Source organism: Scyliorhinus torazame, chromosome 16 (genome assembly GCF_047496885.1).
Source record: "Scyliorhinus torazame isolate Kashiwa2021f chromosome 16, sScyTor2.1, whole genome shotgun sequence".
NCBI classification, from domain to species: Eukaryota; Metazoa; Chordata; class Chondrichthyes; order Carcharhiniformes; family Scyliorhinidae; genus Scyliorhinus; species Scyliorhinus torazame.
In genome coordinates this window covers 34,281,298-34,307,697 of record NC_092722.1, presented here as the reverse complement: position 1 = coordinate 34,307,697, position 26,400 = coordinate 34,281,298, and the positions used below count along the sequence as shown (strand labels likewise).

Below are 26,400 nucleotides of genomic sequence, written 5' to 3'. Positions count from 1 at the left end.
ATGAGAAATTGGAAGGTGGTGGTGGAAAATCAGAGATAGACTTCAGAGGTAACGGTCTGAGAGTACCAACAGAAGATATTGCAGCAATGATACTCTGGCGATAGAAAGATGGATATGGAAACTAGAAGAATGCAGTCCCACTCTGCTGGATTACGGTGGAGAAACTTAGAGAAGAATTATATGGTTAGCAATGTCAAAGTTACTGACAGGTTGAGAAGAATGAGGAAGGATTGTTTACCTTTATCATCGTAAAACAAGACTCTTTAGTCTTGCAGGAACAAACCTCAAAGTCCCTGATGCCGACTCTGTAGCTTACAAGAAGGGTTCCAAGGGTGCGAAACTTCAGTTATGAGGATGGATTTGGGGAGGTTGCGACTGTTCTCCCTGGAGAGAAGGCAGCTAAGAGGAGATTCGTTATAGATGCTCAAAATCATGAGGGGGCTCAGAGCAGATGGGAACACACTGGGCGGAATTCTCCCCTATCCGGCGGGGCGGGGGGTCCCGGCGCTGAAGAGTGGCGTGAACCACTCCGGCGTCAGGCTGCCCAAACCTTCAGGGGCAAGGCCGGCAGGGAAGGGGCTTGGCACCACGCCAACTGGCGCCGAAGGGCCTCTGCCGGCCAGCGCGAGTTGGCGCATGCGCGGGAGCGCCAGCGTGTGCTGGCGTCATCCCAGCGCATGTGCACGGGTGGGGGTTTACCTCCGCATCGCCCTTCGCGGAGGAATAGCAGCCGGCGCAGAGGAATAGAGTGTCCCCACAGCACAGGCCCGCCCGTGGATCGGTGGGCCCCGACCGCGGGCCAGGCCACCGTGGGGGCACACTCCAGGGCCAGATCCCCACACGCCCCTCCATGGACCCCGGAGGCCGCTCGCCCAGCCAGGTCCCACCGGCAAATATCTGGTGTAATATACGCCGGCGGGACTGGCTGAAAACGGGCAGCCACTCGGCCCTTCGCGGGCCGGAGAATCTCCGGGGGGGGGGGCGCTGTCAGCGGCCGCCGACCGGCGCAATTCCCACCCCCGCCAAATTCCCGGCGCCGGAGAATTCGGCAGCCGGCGGGGGCGGGATTCACGCCCCCCCCAGCCGATTCTCCGACCTGGCAGGGGGTCGGAAAATCCCGCCCGTTCCTGCTTGTGAAAGAACGAGAGGGCACAGGTTTAAAGTGATTTGCAAAAGAAACCTTTTTCACACAGTGAGTGGTTGGGGCCTGGAATGCACAGCCTGGAAGTGTGGTGGAGGCAGGTTCAATTGAGGAATTCGAGAGGGAATGAGATGGTTATTTGAATGAAATCGATGTGCAGGGTGATGGGAGGGAAAAGGCAGGGGAATGGCACTACGTCATAATGCTCATTGAGTGAGCCGGGCCAGGCATGATGGGTGGGCCGAATGGCCTCCTCCTGTGTAGCCATAACAATTATGTGGTTCTGTGAGATTCTGTAAAGGTCCAGAGCGTTAAGCACTGCCTGATGTAGCATTAACCCATACCATCCACAAGGTTTAATCCTAGTCTGTACTTGGTTACCTACCATCAGTCTAGCCAGCAGTTCATGGGCTACAATTGACCTTATTGGCTTAATGGCTAGAAAACAAATTACATGTCGATCAGGCAGTTAACTGCGTGCCTCAGGAGCTTCAGTGCCTTAAAAGGATGGCAGCAGGGAGTGCTGCACTGTCACAGGTGCAACTGTTGGATGAGATTATAAACCTAGACCCTGTCTTCCTCGTAGATGTAAAAGATCTCATGGCCCTACTTTGAAACAATGAGGAGGTCTCCCAAATCTCCTGGCCAATATTCGCCCCTCAATCATTGCAGAAGTGGATGATCTGGTCATTGCTGTGTGTGGGAATTCGCAGGGTGCAAATTGACTTCTGTGTCACCTACATTATAATAGTGGTTGCAATACAAAAGTACATAATTGCTTGTAAAGCACACTGGGATGTCCTGAGCTGGCAAAAGGTGCCATAAATGTAACTTCTTGTCTTTCTGTCAGTGATATTTAGAATGCTGACCATTGGAAGTCAATTGATTGAACCATCTTGATGAAACAAAACTGTTGTGTTGTTGAATAAGACGTTTTTCCCATCACAAGCAACGTGAAATTAGGCTGTGGTCTAGCATGGTTTCATATTAAAAGACAAAAAACCAAAAGGAAATGTTAAACTCTGAAATATGTGTGGTTTTATCTGTGCTTTTGCAACCTCGTCAATGAACCAGCAGATTTTTTTTTCAAGGTTAATATGTGTGAACATTGTAGATAAAAATATAAAGACCTGGAATGTAGGTTTTGGGGTGTGCTGGAGGTCCTGTAGGTATTGATTCCTGTGTGGAAGGGTGTGCTGGGCCAGGCCATGTCCAGTGCTGGTATCCTGTTGCCCCCTGGAGCTTGGGATGTCCCATCTTGAAGGCATTTGTTAGGGACATCCTCCGAGGTTGGGATTTGCTTCTTCTGTGCATGGGGGGGCCTGGGATTGAGCGGAGTCCTGTACTTTGATTGATATCCTGTTGCCATCCGGGCCGGAGAATCGCGCGGGGGGGCCCGCCAACCGGCGCGGAGCGATTCCCGCCCCCGCCGAATCTCCGGTGCCGGAGACTTCGGCAACCGGCGGGGGCGGGATTCACGCCAGCCCCCGGCGATTCTCCAACCCGGCAGGGGGTCGGAGAATCTCGCCCCACGGTGTGAGAAATGTGTCCTGAATTCTCATGGCAATTGGGAGCAGGTGCATCGAGGGAGGGTGCGCACCACTTTACCATGTTTTCATGACTTTATCCTGATTCTCCCTTGGTCTCTGATTGAGCTTTCAGAGTCATCCAGCTGTGTCTCATGATTGTATTGATCGAGTTATAATGTTCTCCTTTTCCCCCTCTAGATTCATGGCTGCAGAGCCTTTTTTTGCTTGATGTGCTGTACCATTCTTGTGGCTTCGTTGCGTTGCCTGCTAAAATGTAAAACCTTGATAAATATACCTTTTTCTTTAAAATAAAGACCTTATGGTTAAATCTCATTCTGTGTAAAAACCAAGCGATGAGATGAATTAGCCGTTTTTGCAAGAGTGGTTTAGATACCGTGCACCTTCCCTTTGCAAAAGGAAGTGGGTTTGGCTTCTTGCTAAAGCTTTCTGCTGAGTGATATCGATTTTTAATGTCTCCTTTGTGTGGACCCGTTTACTGGTATTTTCAACTTGGTAACAATTCCAATTAAATGATTTTTCTTCCTCACTCCAGTTCTGGGACTGAGATTCAGAGTCACTAGAGTCACTTGGGGCAGCACGGTAGCCTTGTGGATAGCACAATTGCTTCACAGCTCCAGGGTCCCAGGTTCGTTTCCGGATTGGATCACTGTCTGTGCGGAGTCTGCACATCCTCCCCGTGTGTGCGTGGGTTTCCTCCGGGTGCTCCGGTTTCCTCCCACAGTCCAAAGATGTGCACGTTAGGTGGATTGGCCATGCTAAATTGCCCTTAGTGTCCAAAATTGCCCATAGTGTTGGGTGGGGTTACTGGGTTATGGGGATAGGGTGAAGGTGTGGACCTTGGGTAGGTTGCTCTTTCCAAGAGCCGGTGCAGACTCGATGGGCCGAATGGCCTCCTTCTGCACTGTAAATTCTGTGAAATCTGTGAAGTCACTTCACGACTAAAAAAAAAAGAGAAAGATTGCATTTAGTTAGAGCCTTCAGGATATCCCAAGATGTTTTACAGTCAATTAAGTACCTTTGTAAGTATAGGGTGGGATTTTCCATCACCCCCCCCACCCACCCAAAGTGTGTTTGGCGGAGGTGGCCCGCCACCAGCTGGCAGCGGGAGGCGATTTTCCAGTCACGCCACTGTCCAACAGGGTTTTCCATTGTTCCATCTGTCCGCCGTTGGGGAATCCACCATGGGGAGGAGGGGCCGCCGCCGGCAGGAACAGCCGAAAAATCCAGCCAATTGTCACCATTGACTGCTGTGTTTCCTACCTTGAAATTGCTCACACCTAACTTCCACAGCCAATGACAATGAGTGGGTAATCTGTCTTAGCCATGTTGGCTGAGCCACACATATTGACTTGGACACCAGAGGGAACTCCGTTGCTTGCCTTCATAATTGTTGGCACGAGGGGTCTCAGTTTATCAGTTTAACCAATGGCACCTCCAACCCAGGCAGCATTCTTGAGTGCAGCTGCTCCTCGAACCCATGTTGGAGTAATCGGAAGGGGGAAGAGCAGCATAACGGTGATCCTTGCCAAAAATCTTGCCTGCCCTGCAACCAATGTAATGTCTGCACAATACAGACATACGGAAAGTGTGTAAGGGGCCTAAGGCCAGGGCCCAGTATCGTGCCCGAATACCTAAATAATCATTTAGGGCGGTACAGTGGCACAGTGGTTAGCACTGCTGCCTCACAGCGCCAGGGTCCCAGGTTCAATTCCGGCCTCGGTTGACTGTGTGGTGTCTGCATGTTCTCCCTGTGTCTGCGTGGGTTTCCTCTGGGTGCTCCGGCTTCCTCCCACAGTCCAAAGATGTGCAGGTTAGGTGAATTGGCCATGCTAAAATTGCCCCTTAGTGTCCAAAGATGTGCAGGTTAGATGGGGTTACAGGGATGGGGCATTGGTGTGAGCCGAGGTAGGATGCTGTTTCGGAGGGTAAATGCAGACTCGATGGGCTGAATACAATCATAGAATCCCTACAGTTCAGAAGGAGGCCCTTCGGCCCATCACATCTGCCCCGACCCTCTGAAAGAGCATTCCCCCCAAGCCCATTCCCCACCCTATTCCTATTGCCCTTTAACCTAATCTACACATCCCTGGACACTAAGGGCCAATTTATCATGGCCAATCCACCTAACCTGCAGATCTTTGGACTGTGGGAGGAAGCTGGAGCACCCGGAGGAAACCCACGCAGACACGGAGAACGTGCAAACTCCACACAGTCACCCGAGGCCGGAATTGAACCTGGGTCACTAGCGCTGTGAGGCAGCAGTGCTAACCACTGTGCCCCCAATTTAGTTTTTTCCAATTAAGGGGCAATTTAGCATGGCCAATCCACCTACCCTGCCCATCTTTGGGTTGTGGGGGTGAGGCCCACGCAGACACTGGGAGAATGTGAATCTGTGATTTCTATCCTTGGGCAAACTACAGAGAGGCATGGTGCTGCTGCATTTCCTGGCTCCCTGCATGATGTTGAGGAACTGCCACTCTGCTTTCTTAAAGGAGAATGCAGCCAGCAACAAAAGAGCACACACTGTCACCTTAATCCACTTAAAAAAAAAAAAGTTACAATTTATCTAGTGCTTTTCACATCACCAGACATCTCAAAAGTACTTTTTGAAGAGTAGTCACTGTTTTAATATAGGAAATACAGCAGCCAGTATGTGCAGAGTGAGCTTAGCTCACACTAAAAGCAATGGGTTGACGATCACATCATCTGGCTTTGTGAAGTCGATTGAGGGATAAATCTTGACCAGATTTTTAAAAAATATAAATTTAGAGTGCCCAATTTTTTCAAATTAGCGTGGCCAATTCACCTAGCCTGCACATCTTTTTGGGTTGTGGGGGTAAGACCCAAACAGACATGGGGAGAATGTGCAAACGCCACAGGAAATCTTGGCCAGACTCTGTCTAATAACTCCCCCTGCTCTTCTTCAAAATAGAGCCATGGTATCTTTAATATCTCACGCAACAGACTGCGCCGTCAATGGTGCAGCACTCCCTCAGAACAGCACTGGAGTGCCAGTTTTGATTGTTGTACTCAAGCCCTGGGTAGGACTTGAACCTTGTGACTCAACAGGCGAAGGTACAATCAGCTAAGTCACGGCTGGCTCTCTTAAGGCTGCTGCTGGAAGCAAATCTGCCAGATGCTTCCGAGGGTGCGGCTACCACAGACTCGGCGTAGAGAGATGAAATGAAATGAAAATCGCTTATTGTCACTAGTAGGCTTCAAATGAAGTTACTGTGAAATGCCCCTAGTCGCCACATTCCAGCGCCTGTTCGGGGAGGCTGGTACGGGAATTGAACCGTGCTGCTGGCCTGCCTAGGTCTGCTTTCAAAGCCAGCGATTTAGCCCAGTGAGTTAAACCATAGGAGGTTACAATTGGACAAACACAAAATTGGAGGCAACAAGGTGAGGACTCTGGCCATAAACGGCAGGAAGGTGCACAGGTTTGCATTCATTAAAATGCTGCCACCCTGATGTGGATAATGATCTGGGAGAAAGTGGGCAAACGCTTGGAGGAAAGAGACGTAGAATGTTTTTTCCAAGTGCCGAACCTCGGTGAACGTGGGTGGGGGGGAGCCGCATGTCAGCAAGAGAAGAGAATTTTAATGATTGACGGGAATTCCAACCCCTTCTCCAACTCTTTCTCGACCCTTCCCACCGTCTATAGCCGCCTTCGATCCCCAACCCCGAGAGATGGAAGAGGCAGCTTGAATCAGTCGTTGTGTCCAGTTTCCTTGCTGCTTACCATCCTATCCCTCAAAATTAAATGAATACAGGAACAAGAGTAGGCCATTCAGCCCCTCGGGCCTGGTCCATCATTCAATACGATCAGGGCTGATCGCACACTTGGATGCCTTTTACACCGACTATCCCCATAACCCTTTATATTATTGTTGATCAGAAATCTATCAGTCTCTGTTTTAAACATACTCAATGACTGAGTTTCCACAGCCCTCTGGGATAGAGAATTCCAAAGATTCACAACCCTCTGTGTAAAGAAATTTCCCCTCAGTCGGTGCTAAGTGGCTTCCTCCTTATTTTGAACTTGTGTCCCCTGGATCTAGACTCCCCGACCAAGGGAAACATCTTACCCGCATCTACCCTGTCTATTCCTGTAAGTATAAATATCAATAATCGGTTGAGGTCAATAGACCCATATCTTCAATTAAATTGAGATAATTGTTTAAAACAATAATATATTTGGGCTTTATTTTTTTTAAACTTATTCTGCCATGGAATGTGGCTGTCGCTGGCAAGGCCAGCATTTGTTGCCTGTCCCTAATTACCCTTGAACTGAGTCGCATGCGAGGCCATTTCAGAGGGCAGTTAGAGTCAAACACATTGCTGTTAGCTCAATTGACTTTTAAAAAAAGGTACAACTTATAAATAAATAAACTTTATTATGGTGCTTTTCACTTCACCAGACATCTCAAAGTACTTTTTGAAGTGGAGCCACTGTTGTAAATGCAGCAGTCAGCATGTGCACAGCAAGATTCCATTAATAGCAATGTGTCCATGATCACGCCGTCTGTTTTTGCGAAGTTGATTAAGGGATCAATATTGACCCGGATATCACAAATAACTCCCCCATGCTCTTGTTCATGGAGGCCAGACCAGGTAAGGATGGCAGACTTCCTTTCCCCGAAGGACATTGGTGAACCAGACGGGTTTTGTTTCTTTGAAAATCGCTGATGGTTTCATGGTCACCGTTACTGAGACTGATTTTATAATTCCAGATTGTAGTGCTTGAATTTAAATTCCACAAGCTGCCCTGGTGGGATTTGAACCCGTGGCTCCCGAGTATTAGCCTGGGCCTCTGAATTAATGGTCCAATGACATTACCACGACGCCACCAGCTTCTCTTGTATTAATTAATATCGCTTTCCTTTTTAAAATAAAAATGGTTCTGCCCCTTCATGTTCCTGTCTTGCTCTCCCACATAGGGAAATTAAATACACTTGTGAGTAATTCATTACTGTTTTATTGACAGGAATATATGGATCCCATGAATGAATACAGTGCCCTGAATGAGGCGAAACAGATGATCGCTGTAGCGGACGAGAACCAGGACCACTATCTTGAACTGGAAGAGATCCTGAAATACAGCGAATACTTCACAGGGAGTAAACTGATGAATTACGCTCAGAGTGTACATGAAGAATTCTGAAGAGTGAGAGGATCCCAGGTCAAAATCATATACTTGGGAATTTCTCCAAACTTTTTATCAACCAGAAATGTGTTTAACAGAACAAAAAAAAAAATGCTTTTCGTAATCCTGCTGCTTGTATCCTTTGTGCGTACAATTTCCCCAACTGTTTGAGACAGCTCCTTAACCTTCAAAGCAGGAAGACCACTTGATAATCTTGTTTGAAATCTCGTTGTATCACAGAAAAGGCCAGAACGGGACCTGCTTTGGATGCTGCAATTCCTGAAGGACCGCAAAGTGAGATTGATGGAGCAGTGTTCAGGGAACAGCCAGTGTGGCTGGTGTTGTGCATCACTGGGACGCAAGGCCCACAGAGGATACTTGCTGCACCGTCGCTAGGATGGCCATGCTGAGCAGAACAGTAGCTACATCACGTCTAGTTTCCGTTCATCTTCAAAGCACCACCGACCGGGACACTGTCGCTTAAATGGAAAATTAAAACGCCACTAGGCTGTGCTGAAGAGCCTCTGGCTCATCCTGCAGTCCCAAATGGCACTGCTGTCTGGAATCAGGACTCGGTGGTTTAGTTATGCAGTCCCTTTAACGGTCAAAATTGTAAACAGGCCTTTTTTTCTTTTCATAGCAACCTGGCTGCTCCAGTTGGTTTGCACACCGGGACCTGCCCAGTCACCTCAAATGCATCTCGAAGCAAACACAGCAGCACCTGCTAAGGATGCAAGACCTCTAACCATGACCGCTAACTGAAGTGTTTTGAAATAGTCCGTAGACATGCCGGGGGTGGATTTTCCTTCTGATATCCACGGCATGTGTTTATAACGATGGACAATTATTTGGGCTGAAAAGTGGTCGGTTCATAGCGCCTGTGAAAGTGCAAAACTAGTGTTAGTGTAAACCGAGTAAAAGTTCATACGGTTGCGGACACAAGGATTCTTTAATTCTATTTCTAGAATTCTGTGTGTGTGTGTGTGTGTGTGTGTGTGTGATATTGCACCACAGATTTATGTGAATAAGCAAAATAATTGTCTCCCGATTGGAAAATGTACACAGCTCAAGTTGTTTCCCTTTAAACTCCTCTGCTCGTCAAAAGAGGCACTACAGAGCGCCACCAGATTGGAATGAAGAAACGGTAGCTCCCAGAGACTCCAGAGCTATGCTCACACCAGATAGTTGATGATCTTTGGTGTTCATCTCAGTGTTACTCTCTGATGCAAGATTAGTGTTTGGCAACTGCTAACGGCAATTTGAATCGACACATCTATATCAATGAAATAAATCTTTCAACTGTTGTTGTGGCATGGCAGATTTTCAGGATCGTGCATGGTGGGGGGGGGCGGGGGGGACTATTTCAGTCCATCGCCTTTTTCTTTCTTGGAATTATCTTTTGAAATTGCTTCTTTTAATGCATTTGATTTCGTAGTTTTTGCAAAAAGCTTGCAATAAGCGTTCGGACCACCGCTCCAGAATGAAGCATAGTTCTCTTAAAACATAGAAACTGTGCCGTGATATGCTGTTGTGTTGCTGGAGGTTCGATGAACCGCCATTGCCAGGAGAAGCTTGGTAATTTACTATTAATTGATCATTCACTTCAAAAATTTGAACCAGCTTTATCTTGCTATTCCTTGGGTTTGACTTTGATTACCTTTATCGCTCTTGGTATTTGTTGTTCATGTGAATCTGTTTATCACACATGTGCTTATCAAATCAAATAAAATTGTGGATTAGAGAAATAAATACTTTACAAATGTTTTTATTGCACTAAATGATGAATAACCCTTTGAAAAGCATTTAGTTGAGGGTCAGTGAAGGGGAGAATTCAGAGGGTGGGGCAGACAGCACAAAACCATGTCATTTTGGAGCCGGCATGTTGCGTTCTCCCTGCCCCTGTGGGGCTCCGTAACCAGGGCCGAGTGGAACTTCCTATTGGATTGGCCAGCAGCTCCCTCAGCCTCCACAGTGCCGGGAAGGCGTGAGCGGCAGCTGGCGGGACTGCAGGTGAAGAGCGGACACCAAAGCCCAGGATCCCTGGAGCAGGTAAGTCCAAGGTCTTGCCTGGGGGAGGGTTTGGGGCGAGGGGCAGTGGAGGGAGGGGTTGGGTTTAAGGGAGGGAGCGGGTAGGAAGGAGGTTGTGGGAGGGGGGGTCGCTCTGAGGATGGCCAATCTGCAATCAGCAAAGGGCAACCTCTGAAGTGAGACCCTCTCTTCTCTCTCTCTCTCTTTCCTCTTCCCCCCCCCCTCCCCATTTTACTCCTTCCTGCCCTCTTACTATTTCATGCAAGCACCTCGAGGTCTCCATGGGAAAAGTGGCAGATGCTATGGAGACCTTGATCCAGCAGATCCTGCTGGATTTATGCTCTGACCTGCACTCCATCGCTATAGGCATTGGTGGGATCCATCAGTGGTTAGATACCCCTTCTCCTCAGGGAGTCAGGCAGGGGCCCGCATGCACTCACGGGGAGACGACCAACTGCTGGAGACCCAGGTGACCCCAAGAGAGGCCAGCCTTACCAAGGCCCCGCTGCCTCTGTCCCCATCACCTCAAGCTGGACCGACCAGGGGGGGTGCACCTACCCCACAGCAGGGCATCCACAGCAGGCCGGTGACCTTTGGGTCATGGCTCTCTAGAGGACATTTGCCAAAGTCACCAAAGACAACAGGGCGTAGGAGTGAGCGGGCTGCCTCCATTCTGGCTGCCGGTATCAGGGATGCATCTAGACATAGCGGTCGGGCTAGAAACATTAAAAAACTTTGACATTGCTTCTGGGTCACGGGTGTTCAATCGCTATTTATAACTTGCACCTTTGTATATACATTTTCTGCTCACGACAACGATCTTGTGATTTGATAGCATTCAGCATATGCCTGTATGTACCCTCCATAATCATTCCCTTTATGAGTCTCACATTCATGTGATGTGCAACTGAGTCATGATAGCTACTGGACCCTTGTGATATGTCAGGGAGATGTGTCGACCTATTCACTAAAATTGTTTGCAAAATGCGTTGGTAACCTCTACTTAGCAGACAACGTGGAGTCAGGCTCAGTTGCCTTGGAGTAAGTGTTTATCCAAATGAGATTGCTGCCGTCATTGGTTGTGCCAAAGCGTAAGACCTACAGCCATGATGGTCTCTCCAACCATGCACGCATCTCCGTGTCCGCTAAAAAGTTTAATTAAGTTGTTGATAGCGACATCAAGTACTTTGCAGGGGCGGCACGGTGGCGCAGTGGTTAGCACTGCTGCCTCACAGCGCCAAGGACCCGCGTTCGATCCCGGCCCCAGGTCACTGTCCGTGTGTAGTTTGCACATTCTCCCTGTGTTTGCGTGGGTCTCACCCCCAAAACCCAAACAGATGTGCAGGCTAAGTGAATTGGCCACGCTAAATTGCCCTTCGTTGGAAAAAAAAGAATTGGGTACTCTAAATTTATAATAAAATAACAGTCCTTTGATGCAATGTTTGTGCTATTGAGGTGACTTTCACTTCCCAGAATGCACGGATTCACGGTTCCCCACTGACCTTTCCAAAGATTATGGTCTGGTAAATCATGAGGGTTGAATGTGTTACAGGCGAATGAATACTGGGAAAATATAGCAGAACTCGCACGCGCAAGAAGGAAGTCACTGTCATGCCCTACAGTTGCCTCTGCATGACCAGCTTTTCACTGATTCAGTCTTGCAGCTGAGGTGCTGACTCACATCTAGATGACCCAAGATGTCAACCCTGATAAGTGACATCTCAGTCCCACAGAGATTGGAAGAGGTTTAGACGCACGTGGGAATTGTGCCACTTTATCAAAAGCATTCCTGCAATCTCTGATCTGGAATGCTGATTAAGCTCAACTTGCTCTTCAGCAACTAGATGGTATCCGTGCCAATTGGAGAACATGCATTCAAGGCTTTCGTTGATGATCTGGCAGATATGGAGCAGCTATATTCCTTACTGGTTATCTACGTTATCCGTTCTCACATACCCCTCTCTGTTAATGAAACAATTGCACAATAACTTGGGGGTTTCAAGGTGGTGGTTCTGCATTTTTTACTTTAAGACCAGCTTTGACCCTCCTACCTGGCAGTGTTTGGATCCCTTCCCCATGTGCACGTCAAGCTCCCTCCAGTTATTCTCCAGCCTCCTCCACTAACCCTGGATGCCATTGTCACTGTGGTGGACATTCCTGCGCTCCCCCCCCCCCCCCCCCCCCTCACACACACACAGAATCCATCAAGCCCCATGTGGACCTCACCCCTCCCCATCTTGAGGCTGTGTGCATGGTCACAGCGAGGAGCGCAGGAGCTTTGAATACCACCCCCCCCCCCCACCCTTTTACCTTTTCCCCATTGCCTCCCCTAACCATGACCATCCCATTTCCAGTTGGGTACCAAGGCAGTCAACCACATCACCAGTGGTGACGTACTAGTAAATGTCCTTTAGGAAGGAAATCTGGCATTCTTACCTGGTCTTGCCTATATGTGACTCCCTACCCAAAGCCTTGCGGTTGACTCTTCACTGCCCTTCAAGGGTTAGGGCTGCATGGAAGGAAATTGGGGATGGGCAATAAATGTTGGCACAACCTGTGATGGCCACGTCCTATAGCGAATTAAAAAAACACCCAGCACACCAAGCCTTATCCCAATTGAGCTCACAGGCCTTGCCCATCCTGGGAATAGGCCTACAATGGGTGTGCCATGCACAGCCCAGTAGCATGACCCACAAGGCCCCAGGACTGCCTTTAATTTCACATGCTGGCTATGAGGTGCACAAAGCCCTGGGACTGCCATTAATCTCTCATTCCTACCTCTTGGCCCCAGACCAGGGACTGTCTTTCATTGAGCTGTCCCGTTCCTTGGTGACTGATCACAACACAGTCTCCCTTCCCTGCCTCCCACCCCATGTGTCTCTGTAACAAATCCATCTTGTGCCACACTAACATAACACCCCCACTTCCCATTCCAGAGCCTGCGTGCATCCCCTCCCATTCATACAGTTCGATTCCCATCCACTACGTCTGCATTCTAGTCTTCCATGTCAAACTCCAGCTTCCCCACACTCAGTCTCCCTTCTGCCTGCCGTCATTGCCCTCCCCTCCCATCAACCCCACAATAGCCCATTTTCCCTCATGCCTCTGCCCTCCTTACCCCCAACCTGCCCATCAACCCACCTTGGCTCCACTCATCTTTATTATAAACAAGATAAGGGGGTGTTTAAAAAAAACACTTCACTCCCACAACCGCAAGGATTATAATACAATAATGACAAAAAGGAGTATAACTCGGCACAGGCCACATTTCACAAAATCGGCTCAATATGATTTTTGCTAGAACAGGAAACAAACGACACTCGCCTCGTACTCACGCCTTGGACACCTTTGCAGGAGAAAAGACAACAATAAATAATCAACATCACAATTACAAGGGAGTAACATCCAGGATTATAAAAGAATTGCTGGATAATGGCACTGTCTATGTTGGTCGAACACGACGGCATAGTGGTTAGCACTGCTGTCTATTAGCACCGAGGACCCGGGTTTGATCCTGGCCCTGGGTCACTGTACGTGTGGAGTTTGCACATTCTCCCGTGTCTTTGTGGGACTCACCCACCCCCCTTACCCCCCCCCCCCCCCCCCCCATCCCCAACCCAAAAAGATGTGCAGGCTGGATGGATTGGCCATGCTAAATTGTCCCTTCATTGGAAAAAAAAATTGGACATTTAAATATAAAAAATAAAATAAAAGATCCCATGGCATTATTGGGCGGCGATGGCGCAGTGGTTAGCACTGCTGCCTCACGGCGCCGAGGACCAGGGTTTTATCCTGGCCCAGGGGGAAATGACTCGACTCGCTTGGTCACCAACCCCTTGCGATGAGCATCGAGGATAGGATCATTTCGGGCCAGTGGTCGGGAGACCCAGCCGACCCCAGACCACGTTTGGATCTCTGTCGAACCTGATGCAACAGCCTCCCAAATCAGGATAATTAAAACATGGCAGCTAATCTTCAAACTCACTCAGGGACTCGCCTCCCACTCCTCACCAGGCACCGGGCTCACAGACACACCTTGTCCGGCCCATACCTCCCAAACCATCAGGATAAATGTCACGCCATGCAGCAGGGTTTGAACATCTCAAAGGCAGGCCCTTCCCAAGGAAAGTGCTATTCTGAATGCAAGGCCTCTCTCACGCGCCTCCACCATTCTCTCAAGGATACGTCTCAAATCTTCAATGTGAGCTCTAAAGACCTGGACCACAGAGCAGAGATCTTCATCCAGAACAACATTCTCAACGGCCACCATCATCCGGATTGGATACACACAGCACCGCCGAGGAGAACGCCTGTCCACCAGCAACGATACCACTGCAAGCTGAGCCCACTCCGACCACCACAGTCAAACAAGGATTGTCTGTAATTTATCTCGGCTCCCCTTCGCAAAAACCCCAAATGTATCCTCCAGGGACATAGCACAAGAAAAAGACAAAAATTAAATGTGCACCAAGATAAAATATAAGATTATGCAATGAGCAGATCCAGAGCTTGCAAACACGCAACCGCTCCCCCACTCATGTAATGTGATCCCCCTAGAAAGTAAATTTAAAACTGATATTGGGACAAACTTTATAAAGATGCGAATTCGGAGCAGGAGTAGGCCATTCAGCCCCTCAAGCCTGCTCTGCTATTCGATAAGACGCTGGTTCTTTGGATTGTAACCTCATGTCCACATTCCTGCTGACCCCTGAAACCCCTCCAGCCCCATGCTTACAAAGCATCTATCTAACTCTGCCTTAAAAATATTCAAAGACTGTGCGTTCGCTGCCCTTTGAGGAAGAGATTTCCAGAGACTCGCCCCTCTGAGAAAAATAAATTCTGTCTTAAATAAGCAACCCCTTATTTTTAAACAGTGATCCCTAGTTCTAGATTCTCCCACAAGAGGAAACATCCTCTCCACTGACACCCTGTCAATGCCCCTCAGGAGCTTGTATCGATCAATCTCTGTGATTCTGTGACTGTACACAGTACTCCAGATGGAAATATTTGGAGTTATCTTCTCGGCAGTGCACAAGTGTACAAGGGGCTGGTTTAGCACAGAGGGGTAAATTGCTGGCTTGGAATGCAGAACAAGACCAGCAGCGCGGGTTCAATTCCCGTACCGGCCTCCCCGAACAGGCGCCGGAATGTGGCGACTGGAGGCTTTTCACAGTAACTTCATTGAAGCCTACTTGTGACACTGAGCGATCATTATTATTAAGTGAAAACCTGTTAGGACAATGTTACCAGGGCTATCAACTTTGAAGGTCAAAATAACTATACTTTGTCCCCAAATTTCCTATGCTCTTATTTGGATGCTGAGTAACCTAATGACTGATACTTCCTAAACATACAAATGAAAGCTTAGTTTTTGTAAATGATAATTATGAACTTTAAAAGCATAATGTAAATAGCAGCTACTACCTACCCACTTTTTTGAACATCGTGTACTCATTGTGGTAATGTTGCTTCATATTTGAACGCCTACAACTTTGGAAATTGAAATAAACGTTGGCTGTTTTTTATTTCATTGTTGTAGAATGCAAGGGCACACTTGATTGACTCAGGGGAAAATAGTTTCTGAATCTGCTGCTTAAATTGCCTCCATGTGTTTCTTTGATTTTTTTTCCGACAGAAGATTGACTTAAAACCAAAGAGGTTTGTTTGACTTGTCTCTCTCTGGCCTCATTCATTATTTCAATGTGTGTATGCATGGTCACAAACGTAATCTTTTTTTAAAATTTAGAGTACCCAATTCATTTTTTCCAATTAAGGGGCAATTTAGCGTGGCCAATCCACCTACTCTGCACATCTTTTGGGTTGTGGGGGTGAAACCCACGCAAACACGGGGAGAATGTGCAAACTCCACACGGACAGTGACCCAGAGCCGGGATCGAACCTGGGACCTCGGCGCCGTGAGGCTGCAGGGCTAACCTACTGAGCCACCGTGCTGCCCTCACAAACGTAATCGTGAATCAAGTTAAAAATAGTCTTAACATCAATGTACAAAGACAATTCTTAAAAGAACATGCAAGGAACACTGCAGATGAGAATTTTGCACTCAAAAGCATATAAATACTTTGTGCTGCTACTGGTGTTTTGACAGGTCAGTTTCTGTTCATTTACAATGGCAATTAGTGATCCATTTATATTCCCTTCTGAACATCATGCTATCTCTGTTACTGTTTCTTAAACAATTTTGTGCGAGTCTTTTCGTGAGTGAGCTTTATTCTCCAATATTCCCAGTTATTTAAAGTAAGGGAAATGAATGGCCAGCCTTCCATCTCATTTAGTAAACTGGATTTATCCAACAACTCTGCAAATGGGGTGAAATTCACATTTTGGAAAACAACATTGGCCTATTCATGGTCCCAGAGTGGCAGCATCAACACCTTTTCACTCAAACTTGGTACCGTGTCTTTGTAAATATACACAAGGAGTTCGAGTGAATGTACAGCAGTAAAGGTGGGAATAGGATGGAAACTGTTAAGCAAATGTATTTTGTAGAGCTTTCTTGACTTTTTTTTGTAAAAACTCTGCATGATTAACCCTCTGTAACATTAATTTAAAAAAAAAAATTTAGAGTATCCAATTTTGTTTTTCCAATCAAGGGGCAATTTAGCATGGCCAATCCACCTAACCTGCACATCTTTGGGTTGTGGGGGTGAAACCCATGCAGACACAGGAGAATGTGCAAACTCCACACAGACAGTGACCCTGGGCCGGGATTGGACCCGGGACCTCAGCGCTAACCACTGCGCCACCATGCTGCCCCCGCTCTGTAATATTAATAACAGGGAATCGGCTGCAAGTTATACCAGAGTTGAATAAGAGAACTCTCCCTGTCACCTTGGTGTAAAATCGGCAGAAAATCCCCAGAAACCCTGTTTCTGAGCTCAATGAGAACAGAACGGGACTTTGGTGGGCTGAATATAATAATAATAATAATTGCTTATTGTCACAAGTAGGCTTCAATGAAGTTACTGTGAAAAGCCCCTAGTCGCCACATTCCGGCGCCTGTTCGGGGAGGCTGGTACGGGAATTGAACCCGCGCTGCTGGCATTGTTCCGTATTACAAGTCAGCTATTTAGCCCACTGTGCTAAACCAGCCCCTCTGAATACCCCCTGAAACCCCGCTCAGTGGGCAGAAACTCCATTGTGCAGAATACTGTTTGCAGAATAGGGTCTTGGGGGGTCAGAGCCAAAGAGAAGTCAATATGTATGCCTCTTGCACCCAACATCAGCATGGCTTTTGGGACTGCGGTACAATCCATGGGCGTCATTCTCCGAACCCCCGCCGGGTCGGAGAATGGCCGTTGGCCGCCGTAAATCCCGCCCCCGCCGAAGTCTCCGGTACCGGAGATTGGGCGGGGGCGGGAATCGGGCCGCGCCGGTTGGTGGGACCCCCCGCTCAATTCTCCGTCCCGGATGGGCCGAAGTCCCGCCCAGAAATTGCCTGTCCCGCCGGTGTAAATTAAACCTGGTATTTACCGGCGGGACCAGGCGGCATGGGCGGGCTCCGGGGTCCTGGGGGGGGGCGTGGGGCGATCTGAACCCGGAGGGGTGCCCCCACGGTGGCCTGGCCCGCGATCGGGGCCCACCGATCCGCGGGCGGGCCTGTGCCGTGGGGGCACTCTTTCCCTTCCGCCTCCGCAACGGTCTCCACCATGGCGGAGGCGGAAGTGACTCTCCCCACTGCGCATGCGCGGGAAACTGTCAGCGGCCGCTGACGCTCCCGCGCATGCGCCGGGAAACTGTCAGCGGCCGCTGACGCTCCCGCGCATGCACCGCATTTCTGCGCCAGCTGGCGGGGCAACAAACGCCATTTCCGCCAGCTGGCGGGGCGGAAATCCCTCCGGCGTCGGCCTAGCCCCTCAATGTTGGGGCTCGGCCCCCAAAGATGCGGAGCATTCCGCACCTTTGGGCCGGCGCGATGCCCGTCTGATTGGCGCCGATTTGAGCGCCAGTCGGCAGACATCGCGCCGTTAGGGGAGAATTTCGCCCCTGATGCCTGTCCCACTCATGGAAACGGAAATTGCAAAGGGATCCCAACTGGGGTTAAGGATTCCAATGTACCAAACGGACCTAATGTCTGTTTCAAGCATCCTCCCTGAATGCTTGAAACAGGGCCCAAATATTTGCAGGGGGACTTACCCCCATGCAGTTTGAGTACAGGCCTTTAGGGAAGGAAATCTGCTGGCCTTACCTGGTCTGGCCTACATGTGACTCTCAATCCACAGCACTGTAGTTGACTCTTAACTGCCCTGTGAAACGGCCCAGCAAGCCATTCAGTCCAAGGGAAATTAGAGATGGGCAACAAATGTGTGTCTTGCCAGCAAAGCCCACGCCCCATGAAATAAAAACAAAAGTTCTGGTTAAATTAATTAGCCTTGCACCAATTTTTTGTTTATAAAACTGGTGAAATGCATATCCATTTTGACCATGTTTTATTCAATCACTGGGATAGATAGGGGTGTGCATTAACCAGTACTAGTGGCAGCTAAAACAAACTCAAAGCCACCACAGGAAGATGTTTCGGCACACGGACTGACATGCTAGGATATATGCTAATAAAAGTAAAATACCAACAGATACTAGAAATAAGAAAAGAACACACTGGATAAACTCAGCAGGTCTGGCAGCCTCTGTGGAGAGAGAAACAAAATTGACGTTTCAAAATGTTACGACTTGAACCGTGAACTTTGTTTCTCTCTCTACAGATGCTGCCGGACCTGCTGAGTTTATCCAGCATTTTCATGAGACCGTGAGACATAGGAACAGGCTGTTCGGCCCCTCGAGCCTGCTCTGCCATTCAATGGGATCATTTTTTTAAATGTCTTCATGGGGTGTGGGAGTTGTCAGCTGGGCCAGCATTTATTGCCCAACCAGAATGGCAGATTTCCTTCCCTCAAGGGACATTAGTGAACGAGTTGGGTTTTCCGACAATCGACATCGGTTTCATGGTCATCATTAGACTTTCAATCCCAGGTTTTTATTGTATTCAAATTTCACCATCTGCTGAGGTGGGATTTGAACCTGGGTCCCAGAGCATCAAGCTGGGTCTCTGGATTACTGGTCCAGTGACAAGACCACTGCATCACCATCTCCCCCTATATGTTTTAATGAGATCACCTGCCATTCTTCTAAATTCCAATGTGTAGAATCCCACCCTGTTTAACCTTTGCTCAGAAAACAATCCCTCCACACCGGGGTCATCCTAGTGAAGCTTCTCTGAACCGCATCCAATGGAATAATATCTTTCCTTAAATAAAGGGACCAAAACTGCTCCCAGGACTCCAGATGCGGCCTGCTTTTCTATCTGGGACATATGGTGCCATATTCACTTTAGATTCTCAGGGCGTGTGTGTGTGTGTGTGATCTATATTGTTATCATTCAAGTTAGTGTACAATCAGACAAGTGCTGGGTATACTGTGTAAACATGTTAAAATCCGATCAGTCCCGCAAAGGAGTAGCATTATGTGCTGTCACTGCCCTGTGGGAAGGCAAGATTAGAAAATTCTTATCCAGAACTACAATGAGTTATTTGGTGGATGGGAGATTACTGAACCATCTTATCTGATCTCTCCTGCGTAGAATCAACAAGCTAGGCAGTTTCTGCTGAGCTGAACTCGAGCCCTTCAATCAAATGCACCAATACGGATACTCCACACAAATGCCTCATTTTTAAAAAATATTTTTATTCGGGTATTTGCAAGTTTTTATAATAATAACAATAACAATGCCATGAACATGGTACAATAAACATTCCCCCCCCCCCCATCCCAATCTTCACACACCCCAACCATGAAACAACAATCCGATCCTCTCCCTGCTTCTGCTGACAGTTTAATTTTCCCCAAGAAAGTCGACGAACGGCTGCCCCCTCCGGGTGAACCCAACCATTGACCCTCTTAAGGCAAACTGTATTTTCTCAAGACTGAGAAACCCAGCCATGTCACTAACCCAGGTCCCTACACTCGGGGGCTTCAAGTCCCTCCACATTGATAAGGTCCGTCCGGGCTACCAGGGAGGCAAAGGCCAAGACATCGGGCTCTTTCGCCCCCTGAACTCCCGGGTCTTCCGACACTCCAAAGATCGCCACTTCCGGAATCGGCACCACCCGTGTTTTGAGCACCGTGGACATTGCCTCAGCGAAACCCTGCCAGAACCCTTGAAGCTTCGGGCATGCCCAGAACATGTGGGCATGGTTTGCTGGGCTTGCCGCACACCTTTCACACCTGTCCTCTATCCCGAAAAACTTGCTCATCTGGGCCACAGTCATGTGTGCCCGGTGGACTACCTTGAATTGTATCAGGCTAAGCCTGGCACATGATGAGGATGTATTAACCCTGCTTAGGGCATCCGCCCACAGACCCGCCTCTATCTCTCCTCCTAGCTCGTCCTCCCACTTGCCCTTAAGCTCCTCCACCGGGGTTTCCTCCACATCCCAAAGCTCCTGGTAAATATCAAATACCTTCCCCTCTCTCACCCATGTACTGGAGACACCTCCAGTGGCGGCAGCAGCGGGAAGGCCGGAACCTGCTTTCGCAAGAAGTCTCGCACCTGCAAATACCTATACCCATTCCCTGCTGGCAATTCAAATTTATCCTCCAATATTTCAAGCTGGGGAAGCTCCCATCTATAAATAGATTCCCCATCCTTCTAATTCCTGCCCTTTGCCATCTCCGGAACCCACCATCCAGCCTACCCGGTACAAACCTATGATTATTATAAATCGGGGTCCAAACCGATGCTCCCTTCACTCTCTTATATCTCCTCCACTGCCCCCAGATTCTCAGAGCCGCCACCACCACCGGACTTGTGGAGTACCGGGCCGGCGAGAACGGAAGAGGTGCCGTTATCAGTGCTCCCAAACTTGTGTCTTTGCATGACGCCGCCTCCATCCGCTCCCACACCGACCCCTCCCCCACTACCCACTTCCTAATCATGGCTATATTAGCCGCCCAGTAGTAATTGCAGAAGTTCGGCAGCGCCAACCCACCCTCCCCCCGACTGCGCTCCAGCAACACTTGCTTCACTCACGGGGTTTTTCCCGCTCACACAAAGCCCGAAATAACCTTATTCACCCGCTTGCAAAAGGCCCTCGGGATGAAGATGGGGAGGCACTGAAAGACAAACAGAAATCTGGGGAAGACCGTCATTTTCACGGTCTGTACCCTCCCCGCCAGTGATAGCGGGAGCATGCCCCCTTAAAGTCCCCTTTCATTTGTTCTACCAGCCGGGATAGATTTAACTTGTGCAGTGCCTCCCATTCCCCAGCCACCTGAATTCCCAGATACCGAAAGGTCTTTCCTACCATTCTAAGCGGCAGCTCTCCCAGTCTCTTCTCTGTCCTCTTGCCAGGATCGCGAACATCTCGCTTTTCCCCATGTTCAATTTATATCCCAAAAAATTGCCAAATTTCCCCAGGATTGGCATAACTTCCCCAATCCCCTCCAACGGGTCTGAAATATTCAAGAGCAGGTCATCTGCGTAAAGCAAGACCACCCGGTGCTCCACGCACCCCCCCCCCCGAACCAGCCCTTTCCAGTCCCAAGAGGCTCTTAACACCATGGCCAATGGCTCTATGGCCAGAGCAAACAGTAACGGGGAGAGGGGGCACCCTTGCCTCGTCCCTCGGCGTAGTTCAAAATACCTCGACCGTAGCCGGTTCATATGCACATGCTCCAAGAGACACACCTGAAGGTGGCGGACCAGGTCAGGCTAAGAAAGGGATGGGTAGGACAGGTATTCTACTCGGGGCTGGACGCGAAGAATAGAGGGGTGGCAATATTGGTGAGAAAGCGGGTGTCATTTGAGGCCAAGACTATTGTAGCGGACAATGGAGGGCGATATGTAATGGTGAGCGGTAGGCTGCAAGGGACGTGGGTCCCTTGTTGGTAAACGTATAGGCCCCGAACTGGGATGATGCAGGATTCATGAAGCGCATGTTGGGGCGCATTCCGGACCTGGAGGTAGGAAGCTTGATAATGGGAGGGGATTTCAATACAGTGTTGGATCCAGCACTGGACCGCTCCAGATCGAGGACGGGAAAGAGGCCGGCGGCGGCCAAGGTACTTAGGGGGTTTATGGATCAGATGGGGGGAGTGGACCCATGGAGGTTTGCAAGGCCGCAGGCCAGGGAATTTTCTTTCTTCTCCCATGTACACAAAGCCTACTCCCGGATAGATTTCTTTGTTCTGGGTAGGGCGCTCATCCCGAGGGTGGAGGGCACGGAGTATTCGGCTATAGCCGTTTCGGACCATGCCCCGCACTGGGTGGAACTGGAGCTGGGAGAGGAGAGGAACCAACGCCCGTTGTGGTGGTTGGATGTGGGACTGCTGGCGGACGAGGTGGTGTGTGGGAAGGTGAGGGGGTGTATCGAAAGGTACTTGGAGGCCAACGACAACGGGGAGGTGCGGGTGGGGGTGGTATGGGAGGTGTTGAAGGTGGTGATCAGGGGAGTGCTAATTTCCAATAGGGCTCATAGGGAGAAGACAGAGGGTATGGAAAGGGAGAGGTTAGTGGGGGAGATTTTGAGAGTGGACAGGAGATACGCAGAGGCCCCGGAGGAAAGATTACTTGGGGAAAGACGACGGCTCCAGACGGAGTTTGACCTGTTGACCACAGGGAAGGCGGAGGCACAGTGGAGGAAAGCGCAGGGGGCGACCTATGAGTATGGGGAAAAGGCTAGTCGGATGCTGGCACACCAGCTCCGTAAGAGGATGGCAGCGAGGGAAATAGGGGGAGTCAAAGATGGAAGGGGAGCCACGGTTCGGAGTGCGACGAAAATAAACGAGGTATTCAAGGCCTTTTATGAAGAGCTGTACAGATCCCAGCCCCCAGTGGGAGAAGAGGGGATGAGACAATTCCTAGATCAGCTGACATTCCCGAGGGTGGAGGAGCAAGAGGTGGCTGGTTTGGGGGCACCAATTGGGTTGGAGGAGCTGAGCAAGGGTTTGGGGAGCATGCAGGCGGGGAAGGCCCCAGGACCGGACGGATTCCCGGTGGAGTTCTACAGGAAGTATGCAGACCTGTTGGCCCCGCTACTGGTGAGGACCTTTAATGAGGCAAGAGAGGAGGGGACCCTGCCCCCGACAATGTCGGAAGCGACAATTTCTTTGATCCTAAAGCGGGACAAGGATCCACTGCAATGTGAATCGTACAGGCCGATCTCGCTCCTCAATGTGGATGCAAAGTTGCTGGCAAAAGTGCTGGCCATGAGGATCGAGGACTGTGTCCCGGGGGTAATCCACGAGGACCAGACGGGATTTGTAAAGGGCAGGCAACTAAACACCAATGTGCGGCGGCTCTTAAACGTGATAATGATGCCATCGGAGGAGGGAGAGGCGGAGATAGTGGCAGCTATGGACGCGGAGAAGGCCTTTGACCGAGTAGAGTGGGAGTACCTCTGGGAGGTGCTGCGTAGGTTTGGGTTCGGGGTAGGGTTTATCAGTTGGGTTAAGCTCCTTTACAGAGCCCCGGTGGCGAGTGTAGTGACGAACCAGCGGAGGTCGGAGTACTTTTGACTGTACCGAGGGACGAGGCAGGGGTCCCCCCTGTCCCCCCTGTTGTTCGCATTGGCGATCGAACCATTGGCCATGTCATTGAGGGAGTCTAATAAATGGAGGGGGGGTGGTCCGAGGGGGCGAAGAGCATCGGGTGTCGCTATATGCGGATGACCTGTTGCTGTACGTGGCGGATCCAATGGAGGGGATGGTGGAGATCATGCAGACTCTAAGGGAGTTTGCGGAGTTTTCGGGCTATCAGCTCAATGTAGGGAAGAGTGAGCTCTTTGTATTACAGGCGGGGGACCAAGAAAGAGGGATAGGGGACCTACCGCTGAGGAGGGCGGAGGGGAGCTTTCGGTATCTGGGGATCCAGATAGCCAGGAGTTGGGGGACCCGACATAAACTGAATCTGACGAGGTTGGTGGAGTAAATGGAGGAGGATTTCAAAAGATGGGACATGCTACCGCTCTCGCTGGCGGGTAGAGTGCAGTCGGTCAAAATGGTGGTCCTTCCAAGGTTTCTGTTTGTGTTTCAGTGCCTTCCCATCATGATCACTAAGGCCTTTTTTAAGAGAGTAGGCAGGAGTATTATGGGGTTTGTGTGGGCGAATAAGACCCCGAGAGTAAGGAGAGGGTTCCTGGAACGCAGTAGGGACCGAGGAGGGTTGGCGCTGCCAAACCTGGGGAGCTACTACTGGGCAGCAAATGCGGCGATGATCCACAAGTGGGTTATGGAGGGAGAGGGGGCGGCATGGAAGAGGATGGAGATGGCGTCCTGTAAAGGAACGAGCCTGGGGGCGTTGGTGACGGCACCGCTGCCGCTCTCGCCGACAAAGTATACCACGAGCCCGGTGGTGGCGGCAACGCTAAGGATCTGGGGCCAGTGGAGACGGCACCGGGGTGCAATGGGAGCCTCGGTGTGGTCCCCGATCAGGGGTAACCACCGGTTTGTCCCGGGGAAGATGGACGGGGGGTTCCAGAGCTGGCATCGGGCGGGGATTGGAAGAATGGGGGACCTGTTCATCGACAGGACGTTTGCGAGCCTAGGGGCACTGGAGGAGAAGTTTGTGTTACCCCCGGGAAATGCCTTTAGATAGATGCAGGTGAGGGCTTTTGTGAGGCGACAGGTGAGGGAATTCCTGTTGCTCCCGGCACAAGAAGTTCAAGATAGGGTGATCTCGGGTGTATGGGTCGGGGAGGGCAAGGTGTCGGAAATACACCAGGAGTTGAAAGAAGATGGGGAAGCGCTGGTAGAAGAGTTGAAGGGTAAATGGGAGGAGGAGCTGGGGGAGGAGATCGAGGTAGGTCTGTGGGCTGATGCCCTAGGTAGGGTTAATTCCTCCTCCTCGTGTGCCAGGCTCAGCCTGATACAATTTAAGGTGGTCCACAGAGCGCACTTGACGGGGGCAAGGTTGAGTAGGTTCTTTGGGGTAGAGGACAGATGCGGAAGATGCTCAGGGAGCCCGGCGAACCATGTCCATATGTTTTGGTCATGCCCGGCACTGGAGGGGTTCTGGAGAGGAGTGGCGGGAGCAGTATCTCAGGTGGTGAAAGTCCGGGTCAAGCCAAGCTGGGGGCTAGCAATATTTGGACGAACCGGGAGTGCAGGAGGCGAAAGAGGCCGACATTCTGGCCTTTGCGTCCCTAGTAGCCGGCGAAGGATCTTGCTAATGTGGAAGGACGCGAAGCCCCCCAGCCTGGAGGCCTGGATAAATGATATGGCTGGGTTCATAAAGTTGGAGAGGATTAAGTTCGCCTTGAGAGGGTCTGCGCAGGGGTTCTACAGGCGGTGGCAACCGTTCCTAGACTATCTCGCGGAGCGTTAGAGGAAGGTCGGTCAGCAGCAGCAGCAACCCTGGGGAGGAGGGGGGGGGAACACATCCTGGGGGGGGGGTGGAGGGGATGTCCTGGGAGGGGGGGGGTGAAGGGTTGGGGAAACTGGCAAGTACGGGTGAGGGCCAGTGTACAAAACTGTGTAAATATATCATTTTGCCATGTATACATCTTGTTCTGCGCGATTTCTCGGGTTTTTTTTGTTACGGGGGGGGGGGGGTTATTGTTTGTAAGGGAGAAAAATTGTGTTAAAAAACTTTAATAAATATTTATTTTTTTAAAAGAGCAGGGGCACGGGGAGAGTGCAGGAGCACGGGGAGAGCAGGAGCGCGGGAAGAGAGCAGGAGCACAGGGAGAGCAGGAGCCCATGGAGCGAACAGGAGAACAGGGAGTTAGCAGGAGCCCAGGGAGTGAGCAGGAGAACAGGGAGAGAGCAGGAGCCCAGGGAGTGAGCAGTAGAACAGGGAGAGAGCAGGAGAACAGGGAGACAACAGGGAGAGAGAAGGAGCACAGGTAGATAGCAGGAGCACAGGGAGAGAGCACGAGAACAGGGAGAGTACAGTAGCACAGGGAGGGAGCAGGAGAACAGTGAGAGAGCAGGGGATCAGGGAGAGAGCAGGAGAACAGGGAGGGAGCAGGAGAACAGGGATAGAGCAGGAGAACAGGGAGACAACAGGGAGAGAGAAGGAGCACAGGTAGATAGCAGGAGCACAGGGAGAGAGCACGAGAACAGGGGGAGAGCAGAAGCACAGGGAAGGAGCAGGAGAACAGGGAGAGAGCATGAGCACAGGGAGAGAGCAGGAGAACAGGGAGATAGCAGGAGCACAGGGAGAGAGCACGAGAACAGGGGGAGAGCAGTAGCACAGGCAAGGAGCAGGAGAACAGGGAGAGAGCAGGGAGAGAGCATGAGCACAGGGAGAGAGCAGGAGAACAGGGAGAGAGCAGAAGCACAGGGAGAGAGCAGACCAACAGGGAGAGAGCAGATGCACAGGGAGAGAGCAGGAGAACAGGGAGAGAGGGGGGGGGTGGAGGGTACGTCCTGGGAGGGGGGGGGGAGGGGGAATTATTAGGTGAATTGGCATGAGATCAGGGTGGGAGCAGGGGAACGGGGAGAGAGCAGAAGCACACGGAGTGAGCAGGGGAACGTGGAGAGAGCAGAAGTGCAGGGAGAGAGCAGGAGAACAGGGAGAG

At 50.3% G+C, this 26,400-nt stretch overlaps 1 protein-coding gene across 1 annotated transcript in view; it reads left to right on the top strand.

Annotated features, from left to right (window-relative positions):
• The window catches only part of sdf4 (stromal cell derived factor 4), a 122,081-nt gene extending 112,495 nt beyond the window's left edge, over window positions 1-9,586 (top strand). The window contains exon 6 of the mRNA XM_072478232.1: window positions 7,679-9,586. Within this exon, the coding sequence (XP_072334333.1) occupies window positions 7,679-7,855 (177 nt within the window). The 3' untranslated portion in view covers window positions 7,856-9,586. The remainder of the gene's footprint in view (window positions 1-7,678) is intronic.
• Window positions 9,587-26,400: the final 16,814 nt, after the last annotated feature.